This window comes from Diplodia seriata, assembly GCF_021436955.1.
Source record: "Diplodia seriata strain FDS-637 chromosome Unknown scaffold_2, whole genome shotgun sequence".
Taxonomy (NCBI): Eukaryota; Fungi; Ascomycota; class Dothideomycetes; order Botryosphaeriales; family Botryosphaeriaceae; genus Diplodia; species Diplodia seriata.
Genome location: NW_027117309.1, coordinates 2,411,476 through 2,429,277, shown reverse-complemented (window position 1 = coordinate 2,429,277; position 17,802 = coordinate 2,411,476). Strand labels below are relative to the sequence as shown.

The 17,802-nt window shown below is 57.2% G+C and overlaps 5 protein-coding genes across 5 annotated transcripts; all 5 read right to left on the bottom strand.

The window, feature by feature from the left end:
- Positions 1-2,491: 2,491 nt before the first annotated feature.
- Positions 2,492-3,548, bottom strand: STE14 (farnesyl cysteine-carboxyl methyltransferase; the record flags this gene model as incomplete). Its single annotated transcript, XM_066773581.1, has 2 exons — positions 2,492-2,580; positions 2,639-3,548. The coding sequence occupies 2 exons, from the start codon at positions 3,546-3,548 to the stop codon at positions 2,492-2,494; spliced, it is 999 nt and encodes a 332-aa protein (XP_066636148.1).
- A 2,945-nt stretch (positions 3,549-6,493) lies between these two features.
- Positions 6,494-6,889, bottom strand: SLS55_002094 (uncharacterized protein; the record flags this gene model as incomplete). Its single annotated transcript, XM_066773580.1, has 2 exons — positions 6,494-6,750; positions 6,883-6,889. The coding sequence occupies 2 exons, from the start codon at positions 6,887-6,889 to the stop codon at positions 6,494-6,496; spliced, it is 264 nt and encodes an 87-aa protein (XP_066636147.1).
- A 762-nt stretch (positions 6,890-7,651) lies between these two features.
- SLS55_002093 (uncharacterized protein) lies at positions 7,652-8,750 on the bottom strand (the record flags this gene model as incomplete). The annotated part of the gene is made up of 2 exons (XM_066773579.1): positions 7,652-8,317; positions 8,745-8,750. The coding sequence occupies 2 exons, from the start codon at positions 8,748-8,750 to the stop codon at positions 7,652-7,654; spliced, it is 672 nt and encodes a 223-aa protein (XP_066636146.1).
- Positions 8,751-10,142: 1,392 nt separating this feature from the next.
- On the bottom strand, positions 10,143-11,101 carry SLS55_002092 (uncharacterized protein; the record flags this gene model as incomplete). Its single annotated transcript, XM_066773578.1, has 2 exons — positions 10,143-10,836; positions 10,929-11,101. The coding sequence occupies 2 exons, from the start codon at positions 11,099-11,101 to the stop codon at positions 10,143-10,145; spliced, it is 867 nt and encodes a 288-aa protein (XP_066636145.1).
- A 1,902-nt stretch (positions 11,102-13,003) lies between these two features.
- On the bottom strand, positions 13,004-13,912 carry SLS55_002091 (uncharacterized protein; the record flags this gene model as incomplete). Its single annotated transcript, XM_066773577.1, has 1 exon — positions 13,004-13,912. A coding segment is annotated over one exon (909 nt), but the record flags the coding sequence as incomplete, so codon positions are not given.
- Between the last annotated feature and the right edge of the window lie 3,890 nt (positions 13,913-17,802).

Sequence of the window (17,802 nt, the reverse complement as noted above, 5' to 3'; positions counted from 1 at the left end):
ACCGGGACCGAGCTGGGGCGCATATAAGCACAGCACAATTCACACCAACCAGGAAGTGCCATCTCTCTGTTCTGGCCAGGCTCGAAACCCTAGCTGCCGGGAAGTAGGCAGTATGCGTGTTGACGAGGGAGCCTCGAGCCGAAACGAACCAGCGGTAAATGGCGCAGCGGGGACATTGGCCTGGCTACAGGCAGGCTGCATGTCTGGCAGCACCGGGCGGCGGCGATGCGCGTGAGGGCGGGAGTGTGGTGGAGCCTTAGGGCCAGAGCTCAGCAACCGCACACCATCAGACGGCCGCGAGACACACATACACGTCCATCAGCGGGAGCTCGGGCCCCCGCGCCGCAACAGGGCGGCGCCGTTGGCTGGGCCGGGAGCTGGCATCGGCCGTGGCGGCTGCGGGCGCTTGGCCGGGGCGGGGCGGCGTTGCGTGTTTGCGTTGCGTGCGAGAGGGTGTGCTCTGAAACCTGGGGGCCGGCAACTCCGTCCACGGCATCCCGCCAGTTCGTAGGAAATGAGCCCAGCGCCGGGGATCCGCGAGAGTGGAGAGACTGAGTTATGATTGCCCTTGGGGTTGTGATCCCGTTTGTGGAGACAGGCAGACCCTCATTGCCCCGTGCATTATATTTTACATCTCGTGCATGGAAGCGAAGGCGGGCGCAACGGCCGCAGTTGCCGCGAACGGCCTAGCCTGCGTGGCACAGAGGGACGACAAGCGCGCGCCGGCAGGAGCTGGAAAGCAACCCTCTCATTCCGCCATACGAGCTGCTGAGGAAAGCGCCGAGGAGCTGTGCTGGAGAAGACAATGCGCGTCATGCACGCCGGCGGCGAAGGAGGAGGGAGAGGGAGAGTCGAGAGCAGCGCAACGACAGGCGGCAGACGGCATTTGCCCTTCCCAGCCCGGCGATGATGCACGTGAGGGTTCCGCGATCCCGGTCGATATATACCTTGTCCTCATTTGCCAGGTGCGGGCGCGAATCCGTAGCGGAATAAGGCAGGACCGCCGCCGGCTGATGCTCCCGAGGAAAGCGGCACCCGGGCCCAGGATTACTGGAAGGGAAAACAACAGCCGGGGGGCGGCGCTGTCTGCCGTGAGTTATATTAACAAGACGTCCAACAACCCGTCAGCCCTGTGCATGGCAGATGCCAGCCCGCCGGACATGGGCCGCCAAGCTCACCCTGCAACGAAGCGTGCACTGATGAGGCGCGGGCAGGCGAGCCCGCAGTGAGGCTGCTGCATCAAGTCCCCGTGTGCGCCGCGTGCTGTCGTTGCTTTTTTGCGGATGCATGAGGATGATCGTCATTAGATATGCGATCGCGATTGATGAAAGCTCTGTTCACGTGGGCGTGGCTGCCCGCGAAGATCCGGCGCAAAAAGCAACCGCTCACAGGAGTGGCCACGCCGCCATGAGTGGTTCAAACCTCTGTTCCTGTTCGATCCCAAATTTCCTTTTTTTCTGTGCTGGATCCACGTCGTACAGGTAAGGTTGTGAGCGGGCGCCGTTAGTCGACCATAGCGTCCTCAAACCACCTTTCGAGCTGTGCGTATCGCAAGCCTGTCGTTCAGACTACTTTGGAATCATGCTGCCAGCGCTGCATCAGCACTGATTAATCACATAGGGGTCGTCGACAAGAGAGGTCTTGCTTCCACTTCAACATCAACAGCTGACATCAGGGTGCTGGACACTCAGCGCATTACCGTCACATCCCACACGCGGAGACCTTCGAGAACCTCGCCCAGGACCCGATTGTCTGACATGAGCTGTGTACCGCCTGGGCGCAACAAAACGCCACATGGCGCCCACGCTCCATGTCGCCCTCGCGGTCGAAGCTTGCGCAGGTGTCAGCCTTGTGCTACAAACACTCATCATCCACGGAGTAAGCTCCCCTTCGGTTTCCGATCTCATTGCCTCCTCCGAAAGTCCCCGCTTTGCATCTCAGCCTCGCCTCCAGCAGCACCCTGTCGCGCTTCTTTTTGCCGTCAAGAGCCTAGTTGCCGAGTATGATGCAGGCAAGCGGACGACCTCCGAGACGTGTGAGAAAAGGAAAGAAAAGACGTTCGGCAACCAGAGGTAAGTACGGGTTCCTGCATGCGAGTTGCGTGGCGGTCTGCAGTGCGCATAAGCGTTTCCGTGTCGTGGAATCCTTCTGGAATAATCCCCTTTTCCTTGCATTGCAGCGAGAATTCGAACCATGGAAGAGGTTGCAGAAGCCACTGCCTGCAGCCGACTGGTTGCGGGAAAGACATTACGCAATAGATGTAACAATGAGGAGAGAACGACTGTTGGGAAAAGTGAGCAGGCATGAACAAAGTAAGCAAGCCTTCCTGCCTCTATGGATCACGCCAGGACGGTTCTAAACGAAATAAGCCATCTTTCATCTAGTAAGGAAAATAATGACACACGCAGACGCTGCTGCACCAGAGTGAACGAACGCCTCAGCCGGTGCGTGATACGATGTCAAAAGCATTCGCTAGCCGTTAAAGAAAAGCCTACGGAATGAAAGGGATCTTGACGGGAGTGGCGGCGCGGTACTGGCGATACTCGTCTCCGAAAAAATTGATCAAGAAGATCTCCTCATCTGTTCCACTCATAGTCAGCAGCCGTCTCGCTTTCCGAATTCGAACGGTTGCACTCACGCTTGATCCTTCGACTGAAGAAGCCCCACAGCACCGCCGCATACGCCACCAAGCACACGACGTTCCCCAGCATAAGCTGCGTGCCCAAGCCCCACCAGAAGAAGCCAAAGTAGCTCGGATGGCGCAGCAGCGCATACACGCCGTCCTTGACCAGCACATGATCGCTCTTCTTGCTGCTCTGCACCAGATGGTTGAAATTCGTGCCCGCCTTGGCCATGGCCGCGCTACGCACCGCCTGCCCCAGCACGATCAACCCGACGCCCACCGCCGTCGTCAGACCGCCCAAGTTCACCCTCTCGTGCCAGCCCGGAAACAACAGGTGCGTGACGACGTGCTCCAGCATCGCCGTCGAGTGCGCGATCTGGTACTCCTTGCCGTTGGTGAACAGGAAGCTGCGCGTCTGCGCCGCCGGCGTGTTGTACCGCGCCGTCGTCCAGAACTCGAGGAAGTGGAAGACGGCGAGCGTCGCAGCGAACAAGGGCGCGCGCCACGCCGCGCTGCCGCGCGCGACGGCCAGGTACAGCGTCAGCGCCGCACTGAGACCCAGCACTTGGCCCAGCGCGAAGGCGCGGAAGCCGATGCCGGACTGCGAGCGCGGCTGGCCCGGGAGCAGCTCCTTCGCGAGGATAATGGGTTCTTTCTTCTGTTGTTGCTGCTGCTGTTGTGGTGTGGTGGTAGTGCCGCCCGGCGTGGCTGGCGTGGCGGTGCGCACGTCTTTTTGCTCGCGCAGCCGGATCTCGTGGTCGACCTCTGGCGTCCACTTGCCGCGACTCGTCGGGCGGTTGACGGGCCAGGATATGGTTGGGCTGGGGCCCGCTTCGTTGGGGCCGGTTGTGGTGGGGCTCTTCGTCGCTGCTGCTGCTGCGGCGGCGGCAGAGCCGTTTGCGGCGCCGTCTGGAGGGGCAGACATGGTTGCGGGAGGTTGGGTCGAAGCGGCGCGGGTCGAGGGTGCGGTTTAATTTTTTCTTAAATTGTCTGGGGCTGAGGTTGGGTCGCAAACACGAGTCGCAGGTGTTCTAGGGCGGAGGAAGATGCATAGCGAGCGAGCGGGTCGGGGGGAAAGAAAGGAGTCGCGGAGTGTGTGGGAGTGAAACGAAGCGAAGACAGAGAGTCAAGGACAATGGGCGCGTCTCGCGCTGGAGGTCAGAAGGGCGAGTGGACAAAGCCACACGAGCCGATGACGACGCCGCAAACGGGCCTGGGCGGCACCCCAGACCCGATCTCCCGCCCGGGCGGTGAGCCTAGTGGTCTTAGCGCCCACTCGCTCGGCCGTAAAACCCAACGTCTTTCTTGCTATTATAATCACTCTTATTACTACGTCGGCTCGCGCCCGTTGTGAACTCTAATGCGGACTTCCTTTGTCACATCGCTGCCAGCAATCCAGCTCGGATGATGCCAGACGACAATATCCGCATCCTCAGTCACATACCCCTTCCGCGCCGCCCACTCCTCCAGCCCGGTGCCTTTCCGGCGATGCGCAACCATTGCCTTGACGGTGCCGACACGCATTAGAAGATGAATGCAATGGTTTCGTCAAGCTGCATCGCCATCTCGACTCTCACGGCCCCATACTCACTAGCCGAAAAGGGAAAGGGTCGCGCACAGAAGTGACAAGGAAGTAGTTGTTCCGATTATTCTCAACTTCACCGTAGACACCCCGCCAAAAGCACAGAATCGACCAGAATCTCACCAGCGCTTTCCAGAAGGCTGGACTGAGTTTCTCCTAGTACCTGACCCACGAACAGTAAACGAAGCTTGACATAGACCAGATACCCGTCCATCATGGGCCTCGCCCGTAGGATGCTCCAGTTCTTGTTTGTCCTTGCGCTATATCTTGAGGAAACTTTCTCCGACAAATCCGCAAAGCACCATTGAGGTGAGCCATACCCGAGACTACTACGAAGTTGCGTAGCCACAGTACCGCCGGCGACCCACTCTCAGCCTACCTCCGTCATTTCTCCCCGATGATTGGCACAGTGCCCGTTAGTTATAAGGAAAAACCATCATTTGTATGCCATTATGGCGAGCCAGGTGGTGTGAGAACTTCCCCATCACCCTCGGTCTCGGATGAATCGTCCTGATTTGGAAGTGTAGAGGGGGGAGGAGCGGGGTGCTGCGACCGCGGCCGGATTCTGGGACAGTGCTGTTTCCTGAAGGCAAAGAAGCCCGCAAGTATGATGCACGAGAGCGTTAAAAGTAGCCCCGTTATTGTCTGGAAGCTGTAACTCCGATCGTGAGGCGGTTCACTCCCTTTGCAGCCTAGGAGGCACTCGGTAGCCGGGAAAGGGTAATTTGCGGCTAGCAACTGTCCGTGACATTGAAGGCAATCGGCTGCGTGGGAAGCGGGCGCAGCTGGGCGGGCGCAGCCAAACAGACATCGAGGTGCGGGAAATGACCGGTACTCCAAGGCACCGCCGCCTTTACACTGGTGACAGCGGGGGGCGTTGGAGGCTGGAAGTATGCAACCGAAAGCACATAGGCTTGCATGGAAGGGCTGGGCCGAGGGGGTGAGGTCGCCGAAGCACTGATGGCACGAAGCTGCTTCGCTGTCGCTTGGTGTGTCGTAACGGACGCACCAGAAGAAGCATGCGGAGGCGGGGAAGAAGTGATCTTGAGGTGCGAGGTCGCCCCAACACTGGTAACACATGTTGGCGGTATGTAGAGGCTTCTCTGGACAGTAGGAGAGTGGTGACTCTGACAGTGAACACGCGGTGGGGTAAACGATAGATATACCCCCGCACCCTGCAGTGCCTGTCCCAGGGTTCGCAGCAAGCGCAAGCGGATTGACAAGCGGTCAATCAACCCGCTGGCAAACGCTCATAGATACCCGGATTGACAGGGGTTTCAAGCGCAAGCGCTTGGTAAGCATAAATAAATTGATCAACGAAGATTAATGTCCGCAGCCTTCAGCTCATCAAATCGGCGGGCTAGTTCCATGTGACCACAGCGATCGAATACGCGCCCCACTACTGCGCCGCATGCTAACGGACAAAGTTTTCCAAGATTGTGGGAATCTGAACATTCATTGGCTCTTGCTGGGAATACCACCACGGATGACTGCAGAGAAAAAAGTGAAACAAGACGTCGCAGCTGCATTAGTCGAATTTGCGCCGCAACAGCTGGCATTACAAGCGGAGCTGCCGACCAGCTGGAATACCAACGTGGCCAATGCCAACCTATCTTTGGAAAAGATCGACAGAGTCGGAAATGCCTTTTTTGCGTTCATCATCTACATTAGACGTACTCTCGAGAACAGGAGCCTTTCTCTCGGCCGATATCGTTCTAAGTGTTTCAAGTTCTCCCGCTCGTTCGATAGACACGACGTCTCGCCCAAATTGTGTTTCTGCTTGCTGCAGACCACTTTGTCGTCAACATTAGCGACACGTTGAGCACGTAGACAGCAAACACCTCTCAGTCCACTGTCTACCGCACCTACAGTATGGAGAGAAAGACTTGGCTCTCTATACCCTTCTTCGGCGTGTATCAAGATGCTATCATAGAACCCGTACCCTCCTGGGGTTTGGAGAATCCTGTCAGCTGTAAGCACGGAAAGATCAACAAAGACCGTCTATACTAGGGAAGCAATAGAAATTCCCGAAATCAAATTTGGTTAAAGATGTCCAAGCCGTGTTTTCAAACGAGACATGCGTACCATTCGTCAAGTTGCTGGTGCTGTACTCGCAAGTCTTTGAGACCAATGTTCCATCGAGCAGGTCTCCCCAAAGAGAGTAGATATGCTTTGCATTAGTTTCCACAGATGAATTTTTCACTTCCACGACGTGTTTAACACCCTACAGATTTTTGGCCATATGCACAACTGAAAATACGTGTTAGTGAAACAGCACACTACTCCAGCTAAATGATCGTCCAAATAGTGTCAAGACGGTGCCTATGGCGGGAGATGTCCCTGTTGTTCTGGATCTCGCGTCGCTCCAGTCTTGCACCGAGATTGGAGATGGAGTTACAGGCTCGCAGAAGGTAGCCGGAAAAGCAGGAGTACGGGTCCATGAGCGGTTGCTCGTCGTCGCCACCACGGGGAGCCTGGCCGCCGGCGTCGACATGGTCGAGATAGCCCAGGCTGGCGTCGAGGTAGCTATCAGCTACGAAAGATCCTGCAAGATAGATTCCCGACGCAAGCCGATGGTATCGTAGAAGCACATGGAAGTAAAATGCAACATTTGATTACCCTGATTTGTAAATGGTCAAACCATCATCCCAATCGAGACGCAGTGACGCCCGCATACCTTCCATCCCGACCTCAAACCCTCTTCGAAATCCTGACATCCAAACCACTCTGAACCACGAAGAAATAAGTATGGAACTCCAAATCCCGCTCCGGATGCACCAACTCCATCTCATAATCCCTCAACAGCATCGGTAACACCTTGTTCATCTCCAACAGCGCCAAATTCTTCCCGATACACACGTGCGAGCCGCCGCCAAACTAAATCACGAAACACGTCAGCACCCGCCGGTTAAACAACCAAATCAGTTCCAACAACTCACCTGAAACATATGCCTATCCATCACCCTCGCCCTCTCCCCATCCTCCAGCCACCTCTCGGGCCTGAACACGCCCGCATCCTCCCCAAACATGGCCTCGTCGCGATGCACCGCCCACGCATGCACGTCCAGCTCGGTCCCGGCGGGCAGCCTCGCGCCGTCGATCTCGGCGCCGCCGGCGGGAACGAAACGCGCCATGGCGAGGCCGACGGCGGGGCGCAGCCGCATCGCTTCCTTGAGGCAGGCCTGGAAGTAGGGCAGGTGCTGCTGGGCCTCGTTGAAGGCGACGACGGGCGAGAGCGGGGCCGCGTCGATTTCGGCGACGAGGCGGGCGTGGATGCGGGCGTCGCGGAGGACGTGGTGCAGGAAGGATTGCATGGTTGAGGCGGTGGAGTCGGAGCCGGCGAAGCTGGAGGGAGGGGTTGCGTTAGTGCGTTGCATGTATTTCTGGGGTGGTAATGAGGTGGAGTGGTGAAGAAGCAGAATAAGAAGGAGGACAGAGTAAACCACTCACATTGCGCCATGCGTGACGGCGAAGACGTCCTGCTCGGTAAACCTCACGGGGTCCTTCTCATGCGCCCTCAGCAACTGCGCCAGCAAATCCCTCCCCTCCGCCGCCGTCTTCCCCTCCCCGGTACCCCCTATCCTCCTCTTCCCCAGCTCCTCCCTCGCGATCCGCGTCACCAGCGGCTGCGCCCCCGGCACGACGGCCTGCCACGCGCGCCAGACGGGGTTCCTTCTCAGCGCCCAATCCAGCGGCGGCAGCTGGCCGACGGCGCCGTTGTAGCGCTGGCTCTCGTCGATGGCCGCGATGCAGCCCTCGACGTCCCTCCCCTCGGCCAGGAAGCCCCACGGCCGCCCGAACGCGACTTCGCCCAGCACGTCGAAGGCGAAGAAGTGCAGCCACGCCCCCAGATCCACCACCTGCCCATTTACCCCCTTCTCCCCGACACCAGCACTACAGAAACCGTCCAGCCTCCGTCCCAGAATCCCGATCACGGCCTCCACCCGGTCCGCCAGCCCCTGCATCGCAGCCATGGCGTACGACGGGCCCGCGGCGCGCCGCTTGAGCGCGTGCGCGGCCTCGCGCGTCTCGGTGAAGATGTCCGGGTTGCCCGGCGGCGGAAAGACGGCGTAGAAGGGCGTCTTGTGGAAGCCTTTGCCGGCCGACAGGATCTGGCGGGCGGCGGCGGGGCGGGCGAAGGAGAGGGAGCGGGGGGAGGTGCGGACGATGGGGCCTTGTTTTGTTGCTTGTCAGTGTTTTTTCTTTGTTTTTTTTTGTGGTGATCGAAGGGTTTGAGGAGAGGGATAGGGAGGAAGGGGGTGTTGTTCATTTTGTATGTGTATATATACCGTATTTCTTGTGCAGGTCGATGTAGGCGGTTTCTTGGTGCATTTGTAGCGTCACGCATAGCTTCCACAGCCGGGTGCCGGACGCGAGGAAGGGCCCGGGGTAGTGGCGGAGAGGTAAAGCATAACGGTTGTAGAAAAAGCGAACAACTACAAATACGCAGAAGGCGTAGAAGACGTAGCTGGGATGGGAACGGAGGTAGGAAAGAGCGGCTTGTATGCCGGACCCGGAAGTCCGTTCGAGGTTAACAACCTTCATGGCAGCGACGGGGGGTCAAGGTAGCGCCTCGAGTAGTCAAGAATGGTGAGCTTATCCCAGAAGACGTTGGATCCTTCCTCTCATTTAAGCGCTCTCGGAGTTCGGAAAAGGGACGACGAGTATCCCTTGCCACGGAGCGTATGCAAGGACGACATACATATATCCACGATGACCCGAACGGTATCATGTGGGGAACAAGCGCAATCGCACGATGCAAGTCATCCCTGGGGCCCATTCCTTTGCCGGATTTGTCGGGCTTGACCGGGGGGCCCTGGCCATACAGCGAGCGTCAGCCACTCGACAACTCCTTTACCCCAGGCCGTGCTCTTTACCCCAGATTTATGGCGGACGGATTTGTCGGATTTAGCCTCGTTGCTCCGGCAGAGAAGGGTGGTGCACGGCGCCGGTGAACTAGTGCAACTCTAAATCCTGCCAGAGGTCATGAGAATGCCGGTCAGTGGCTGGAGTGCCGTCAGCGACGCGTGCCTAAGAAACGGTAGCTAGTTCTGGGACCGACCAGTTATCATGGCTTGGGCCAGAAATCGATACTTGTTATCGTGCTCACTTATTTCATGGAGATCCGGCACAGGAGTCGCAGGGATGTACGTACACAGCGCTGCATTGCTGACCCGGACTAGCCGGATACGGGAATTCATGCATCGTTTCAGCGCCTGCACCTCACCGACAATCTCGACTTGCTCGAATACTCCTGATGAGCAGTATAGACGCAACAGCATGAAAGCGCTATGGGGAGCTCCACGGCCCCCGGCAATTGTGCAAAAAGCCACCGGAACAACTGCCGTTGGCGAGGTTCGTCATCCTGCATGTGGGGTCGGTATCGACTTCTCCTCGTGCCACCGCATCCACTTCCTCCGATGCAGTCCATGATCGGACTTAGAAGTACGTACCACCCCGCGCGATCAGCCAGAGCCGCAGGCTGAACGGTCCATTGAGCCGCATGGCTGACATCCCGTCGGATTTAAATGGTCGATTGTCGATCAACTGACCCGATGTTCCGCACGGCTGCGGGGATGCCCTCTGATGTGGAGACGCAACCAACACTTCCTCTTGCAGTAAGCCCAGGGTGAAAGGTGACGTCAGCTGCCATGGATGTGGATGCCATGTCCCCTAATAAATGTACAGTTATTGTAAGCAAGCGTTGAGGCTGTTAAATTTGAATGCGTCTGTTGCAGACCTCCAAATAGAACTTGCGTAGAGGATCAGTGCTCTTGAGTATATGTCTATGCGCCCCCATCTCTTTGTCTGCTGTGCCTACCACAAGTTCTGTATATCTGCGTTGACTCTCTTTCGACAGATGGCTTTCCAGTCGATCCATTCCCACGATTGGCATCTTTGTTGAGCTGTAGGCCTCTTTGACCTCCTGATCTCCTTTCACTGCTTATATGCTCCCGCCTCAGCAGCGCCCTTTTCACTAGAAGCGAAAGCGCGCCAAAACTTCTCTTCGTCAACTGAGTGGCTCGCTTCCTCCTGTTCCGCCTGCTCCCTCATCTCCACCTCGGCACCATGCGCCTGCATCCCGTGAAGGACATCCTCTGCAGTCATCATCCCGCCGGGGCCAGTTTCCGCCGCAGCCTTCTTCGCGGCAGCCTGCTCAGGATCCATCTCAGTCTCAATCTTCTTGAGGATGCGCGCGGGATTGCCGGCCACGACATGGAAGGGCGGCACGTCCTTGGTCACGACGCTGCCGGCGCCGACGGTCGAGCCGCGGCCAATCGTCACGCCGGGCAGGACCGTCACGTTGCCGCCGAGCCAGCAGTCCTCGCCGATGTGGATCTCGCCGCCGAGCTCGGGGCCCTTTGTGCCGTTGCGCACGAGCGGGTCGAGCGGGTGCGTGCCAGAGTAGAGCGAGACGTTGGGGCCGAACAGCGTGCGCGAGCCGATCGTCACCAGGCACGTGTCGAGGATGGTGCAGTTGAAGTTGATGAAGACGTTCTGGCCCAGCTTGACGTTGTAGCCGTAGTCGATGTGGATCGGGCCCGCCACCCACGGCTCGTCCTCGAACAGCGCGTCGTCGGCCTCGGGCGTGGGCGCGGGCGGCGGCAGCGGCGTCGTGTCCCCGGCGATGCTGCGGGCGAGGCGTCAACGGCGGGGTTGTTGGCTATTGGGTGAGGTGTATGCGTTCGCGAGTGGCCGACATACGAAGCCGATGAAACTTACTCCCTCCACAACTCGACCAGGCGTCGGCGTGGCACCTCGCCGGCACTGGCGTAGCGCTTGCAGGCGTGCTGGCAGCGGGCCCTGTCGGCAGTGAGCTCGGGGCTGAAGGCGTGGTAGAGCTCGCCGCGCGCCATCTTGCGCTTGTTTTCCACTTCGTCGACCTGGATAGACATATTGGAGGCGTGTCAAAGTAAAAAAAAGGGCTAGGCGGACACGAGCTGTAGCTTGTGCCCCGCGGAGCTTACTTATACGTCAGTCCCACGCCGGAAGCGCTATCCGTAAGTGGCCTAGCTCAATCTCGCGCTGGCGCCTGCGCTAAAATTAGAGTTGCAATCCGAGTCTGTGTTGTTGTAAATCACACTGTTTTGAGACTCTCTACCTCGACACCCTCATCGACGGGAGGCCCGGAGAAGAATGTGCGCCCTCTGACCAGGTACCATGCGACTCTGATCCGCGCGAAGCAACGAAAACGACTCTCGTGTAGTATACGATCCGCGTTGGTAACCCTTGCGTATAAACTTTAATGATGACGCTTACCGTGAAGGAAAGACTGCAGCATCATTGTCTTTTTTTTTTTTTTCATCATCGCTCACTTCATCGATAGGTAAGATTGCAGAATACCATCATCAAGGTCAAAGTGCAGACTTCCCTCGTCAGACCAGTGCCATAAAGCCACCCCAGTGTGGCCAATTTCTTGAACAACAGCGGAAAGTAAAGTGGGGAACTCTAGTGTGTTTAACTACATTAGTATGTGTTGCCAGGACGATGTCTTCCGCCGACGGTCCGCTCTCGCTCTTAAGAAAGGCAGTGCTGTGGGCAGACGCGTCCGCATCAGCTGCGCCAGTCCGCCCAGTGAAGGAGCCCGTGATCAGCCCATGCGCATGCTTCACTCGTGTTATCCATAAGCTGCGTCTGCTTCGGTGTGGCTGACCTCATACACGTGCCGCCGCTGGGTATAGTTGAGCATATGCTGCAACTGCCGGGCTGATCTTTAATCTGCTTAAAGGTCACTCTCCATTCTATGGACTTCCCATTTTCATCTTTATCGTTCCCAACTGTGAGCTCTATTTCACAAGGACAACATCCCATACTTCGGCTGCCGCTGCCTTGCGTAGTTGTTGGAAGGGTAGGATTCCGAGCACGTTCCTGTGGAGCAGAACAGAGGCGATGATGGGCAGCAGCATTCTGCAATTTTGATGCCTAGAGCCCTTGTAGCTTGATGCGCAAAGTAACGAAGAACTGTACGCAACATTGTGTAATGTTGACGTGGAGAGCCCTTGTAGCTTTTCGTACGAAGTGAGGAAGAAGTGTACGAATACTGCCAGACAATTCCACACGAAAAAGTATTCACGAACAATTTGAGCTCGATCATGTTGCAACACGCTGTGTACAGCTTTCATGGATGCCAGTGATGCCAGACTGTCGGCTTTATATATAGCCATCACTTGGAAGTACCCGTGATTTTTGACGAAACTGTACACCATTCTACCATTCCGGTTCCAGCTCTCGGATGATGCTCATGTGGATAGTATCGTCCGCAAGTGAAATGGAAACCCAAAAAGTATTCACATTTCCGCAATCGGTATCGCAACATCAACGAACCACCCTCGTGGATTTGTGGACTAACAGAGCAAGCCAGCACACCATACACACGCCTTACCACGCGCCCAAAAAAGACACACCGTGACTCAAAAGTGATATATGTAAAGATGCTCAACTTAGCCTAAGTGATATCGTACCAAGAGTTTCATAATCATCAACGTGACCATCTCCTTTCCTTTCCATATATTTACCGCCACTCCATAGAGATCATCATCAGCAGGAGAAAGAGAGAAAAAAAAAAATGAACAACAAGAAGAAAAAAAAACAGAGAAAAAGAAGAAATAAAACACGCAATCTCATCGCATCTCGTCATTAGCGACCACCTCTTCCTCCTGCCCACTCCCACCTGTCCGTACTACATCATCATGCCACCCAGTCAAAGGTCCGTCCATCATCCCGAAATCCTTAAACGCAACAAAGCAAAGGGCGAAATTCCTCCACCTTCCCCTTCACCCCAACCAACCAACGAATACCTAATTACCCCTCACATAATTCCCCGGGAACAGCCCCTTCCGCCCGCAATAGCAGCCCCAGTACCAATCGCCGTTGATGTCTTCCGCCTCCCTGATCTCCGCGCCCTTGGGGAACATCAGCTCGTCGTTGACGCCTTCTTGCGGCCAGTAGCTCCACAGCGCGAGGACGCGCAGGCCGAGGCCGCCGTCGGGCGGGAACTGTTTTTTCAGGATGAGGCCGGCGGCGGCGGGACCGCTGTTGTTGTTGGTGGTGGTAGAGGGGTTGGAGGTGGGGTTGCTGGTTGGGTTGGCATTGCTGGCGTTGTTGTTGTTGTTGGTACTGCCGTTGGAGTTGTTCGTAGTGTTCGCGTTGGACGAGCCGCCTCCGCCGCCGCCGCCGTTGTTATTGTTGGTGGTGTCGGCGGCAGTGGTGGCGGACGAAGCGTTGTTGGACTTGGACTTATTCCCATCCCTCTGCATCGACGACGACGACGCTGACGACGCCGAGTTCGATCGGAAAAGGCCGGCCCGCATCCTCGCTTTCTTGATCGTACCGTCCGTATCCCGCCATCTCCACGCGTGCGGCGCGTCGACCGGGCTGATGGCGCCGGCCGCCGCGGGGTCGGGCGGGGGAGGAGCGACGGCAGGAGCTGGCGCCGTGGGCGTGCCGGGGTTGTCGGCGGCTGAAGGTGCGGCTGTGGGCGCGTTCTTGAGCAGTGCGTTGTCCTTCATGGCCAGACCGCCAACCAGGTCTTTCGTCACCACGCGCCGCTGGCCCGAGTCGCGGTCTTCGAAGCCAATGACCACCATGCGGTGCTTCTGTAGGCAGCGGCGCCATCCGTTCTGCCCGTCCTCGGGCGCAATCTGTCCGGATGCCACTAGGCCCTGGTAACATGACGTGCACACATCGGAGTTGCCTGCGTTACATTTCTGACAGTGATAACGCGTGTGTGAGGGCGGAATTGGGTATGTGCATATGTCGCAGAGAGTACTGAAGGTCAGAGGGCGGAAAAGGAGACCGGCGAGCGAGTATGTGCCAGGTCCTCGAATTAATGAAGCGGACTTGGGCGTAATTGGGGGTTTAGATGAAGAGGTGAAACCGGGCGATGAAGGCACTGAATTGTTGTTATTCCCCGACGCAGAAGGTCGATGCTGGAGAGGGAGAAGAGGGTGAGTACAATGCTGCCCTTGATTTACGCAGTCATTGCAGAAGCCCCAAGCCCCTTCGTTGCAAATGTCGCACTTCCAATAGCAACCATTCGAGAACGCAAGGCAGATGTCGCAGAAAACACCGGACTGAAGGCGCTGAGATGGATCCTCTTCGGTCAGAGGTGTATCACCTGACCCAGAGCCCACGGGGTCTTTCCGTGGCCTACTGTAGCGACGCCCTGCAAGGAAGTGAGGATGGTCATAGCCGGGAGGGTAGCCGCCTGGAGGAGCTCTACGCTCATATCTCTCCCATGCCCTAGAGGGAAAGCCGAACCAGTGCTTACAGCCCAGCCCCGAACGATAGCACCGCAAGCAAAGATTATAGTTGCCATCATTGCACTTTCGGCAGTTGTAGTGCAGTGAGTACTCGATATGCTGCTTACCACAACGATTGCACGATATTGATGGCTCAGTGTACGTGGGCCGTGGACCAGAAGTGCCGGACGAAGAAGGTCTTGCATTCAAATTTCCAGAGTCTGAGCTATTGTGGCGTCGCATAGGTGCAAGCACGGGGGTGTTTGTAACAATCCGCGAATTTATCCCAGGAAACTGACGCAGACTAGCGTGCGCTTCAGCAGCGGCCGCTGGCGTGTTCAAAGGCGGACTGTGGAACATTTCTGAAGTGAACACGGCTCGGCGAGGGGAGTTTTCAGCCGACTGATTTCCTTGCTGCCTCCCGAGCAGAACATCCGAAGCGCGGACCATACGCTCTGGATCGGTCACCCTTCGGTCATTCTGACTTGGCCGCTGCCTGTCTACTGCATTTCCTTCCTGCGTTGTTTGCGGTCGATTTGTGAGATCTGTCGCAGACCGGACTGTAGGCCTGGTAGAGTCAATTGACAGACCTCTTGGGTTGTGGTGGCGGCGAGCGGTCCGATTGCTATCCTGGCTCGAGGATCGAGTTCGCGATCCTTCGCGAGATCCTCCATTGACCGCTTCAAACAGATGCGGGCGAGAGACAGGTGGCCGGGATTGCGAATTTGCTTGCGATTGCGATTGAGATCGAGCTTGGTTTTGCGGGTGCGGTTGGGGTTGCGTTACTTGTGGGACTGCTTCCTGGCTGGCACTCTCCGCTCGTGGGCGCGGTCTCCTGGGGGGCCGATCTCCTTCCGCCTGGCGCGTTGCCGAGTGACTCCCGCTGCGTGATCTCTCATGCCTTGCTCTAAACCTGGCTCTTTCTCGCTCCCTCTGGCGACGGCGGAACGCAGCCGCGATTCTCTCCGTGATTTCCTCTTCTTGAGAAGTATCAATGTTCTCCAGGTCAATGCCGTCCAGCAGACCATCTTCCCTGATTTGACGCATGATCTCCTCCTCCATCTCTTGCGAATCAAAGTCGGATGTGCTCAAAAGTGACCGTAAGCTGGCCTGGTGCTCGATCACGCGACGCGGCCTCGGCGATGTGTCGCGGCTCCTGACGGTCTCTTGCTGGGCGCTTCTGGACGCCGAGGCGTCTCGAGCTCTGCGGCGTCTCTCTTCCCGGTCACGGCTACGATTCCGCCGGCGGCTCTCGGCAGACGGGCTGATGGTGTCGCTCCCACTGCTGCTCACGCCAACTTCCTGCAGACTGAGCAGGCGCACCTCCTCGAGCATGCGGCGGTCCTCCTCGTCCGAGTCATCACGCCGTCTCCTGCGAAGTTTTGGCAGCACGTTATCGCCAGATTTGTACACCTTGCGCATCTCGTCCTTCTCCTGATCGGTCTTGCCGCGGCTCGGGTTCGCATGTAAGAACATATCGAGGAGGGTGGTGACGGTGGCATTGGGCTGCGTAGCGCGCACGGATGAGCGGCATGAGGGGCAGGTGTACGGGTGGGCAGTGGTGGCACTCTGGGCCTGCCATGAGAACCATTCCTTCAAGCAGGCGCCGCAGAAGGTGTGCAGGCAGTCGAGGAGCGTCAGCGGTTGGTAGAGCACGTCGGTACAGATCTGTTTGCGGGATCGTCAGCAATGCGTGGGCAGAGCGAGGGGGGCGCCCGTGCTGGCGGGGTGTGCGGAATGAGGAAGCTGGGGGATCCGCCGGCCGTGCCCCTGCGTCCTGACTCTCTCTCACTCACCGAACATGACAGCTCCTTCTCCAGATCCATCAGCGGACCGCTCTGCGGACCTCCGGCCATGTGGGTTTCGGCGCGCGGCCTGCGCGACTGGGTCGGGATTGGGATTCGGAGAGAGGCGAAGCGAGCGACGGTGATGCTGCCGGCAGCTGGAGGTGGTGAAGGTGGAGGTCGGAGGCGCGAAAAGCACAAGCGCAGTCAGCGGTGTAGCGCGCCATTCGCTGTTGCGCTTGGCGGACTGGGGGAGTCTGTCGATTCCGGAAACTGAGCGACCGGCTGAGCTCCACAGCGCGGCTGGCGAACGCACACGATGATTTCTGAAGGCGAGCGCACGCGAGTTGTAGGTGCTGCTGCCAGCCAGCTCATCTGACGACACGCGCAGCGCTAACTGTGCTGCTGTTTCAGCAGCCCTCCGTAGCGCGCCAAAACTACCCAGCAGCCGCATCCACGAAACCCCCACGACCACTCATTCGCTGCCTCTCGCCACGAACATACAGTCCTCAAACACGCCTATACCCACTTGCACGATACACGTACCTATTCGAGGTCACTTGCCTCCTTCTTCTCCAGACCTACTTGGCGTGTCTTCCTCTCATTATCCCTCAGGATTGACCTTCGCGCTGTTCGCCACGTGGGCCAAGGCCCGAATTTCTGCGGCGGTGAAGCAACTTCTCTCTTTCTCTTCTCTGACTTTTCCGTGTTTTTTTTTTTTTTTTTTTCTGTAGTTCAACCCTTCTTTCTTACGGCCCCGGGATTCTCGGTCTCGGTCTACTCTATTGGTATCCTCGCTCATACGGTGGTACTTTTACTCTCTGGGTTTTGGAGGGCCTATAAGGGGTCTGGAAACCTTGAGCCATCTCCTTCTCTATAGGCAGTACCCTGCCTCCTTCTCATAGTGAGTGCCCTTTCATCCATATTGTGTGCACAAGTCCTCAAGGTCGGAGAAGGTCATATCAAGTATTTCCACGTAGTCTGAGTAAGCAAATGAGGGGTGTTCCGCGCCTGTCTATGACAATCCATGCATCTATGTCGCAAACTTAGCTTTGAAGCTCCATGAGTGATGACTGACTGCTGTGATACACCGTGAAGTGGCTGTGTAGGTGATCATGTGATAGAGCCGAGGCTGTTAGCGACCATACAAAATGCCTGGAAGGGGAACTGTAAGCTGCTGCATCAGCCATAAGCCCACAAGAGCTGGTTTCGTCCCAGTTATGGCGAGGATTCAACGGCCCGCACCACCACAGTGGGTAAGCACTCTCCCCCAATTAGCCGTGACGTTGGAGTTCTATGTTCGAATTCGACGATGTCCCAAAAAGCGCGTGCGATGCATGGAGCTCCCACTCACTATTTTTTCAGTCAAGTCCGGAATTTTGGCATGCCCCTCAAATTGGAAAGTGTCCAGGGCATTGGAGTGATGAAGTTCGGAAACATTTGAGGTTCCTTGATGAGCGTTGGGAGTATCAATTCAGATTCAACAGTGTGATATCGATCGCCGGATTTGACGGATAGCGGGCATATTGACGCGGAGCGAGTCTCTCATCAGGAGGTAGATGTGAACTTTCT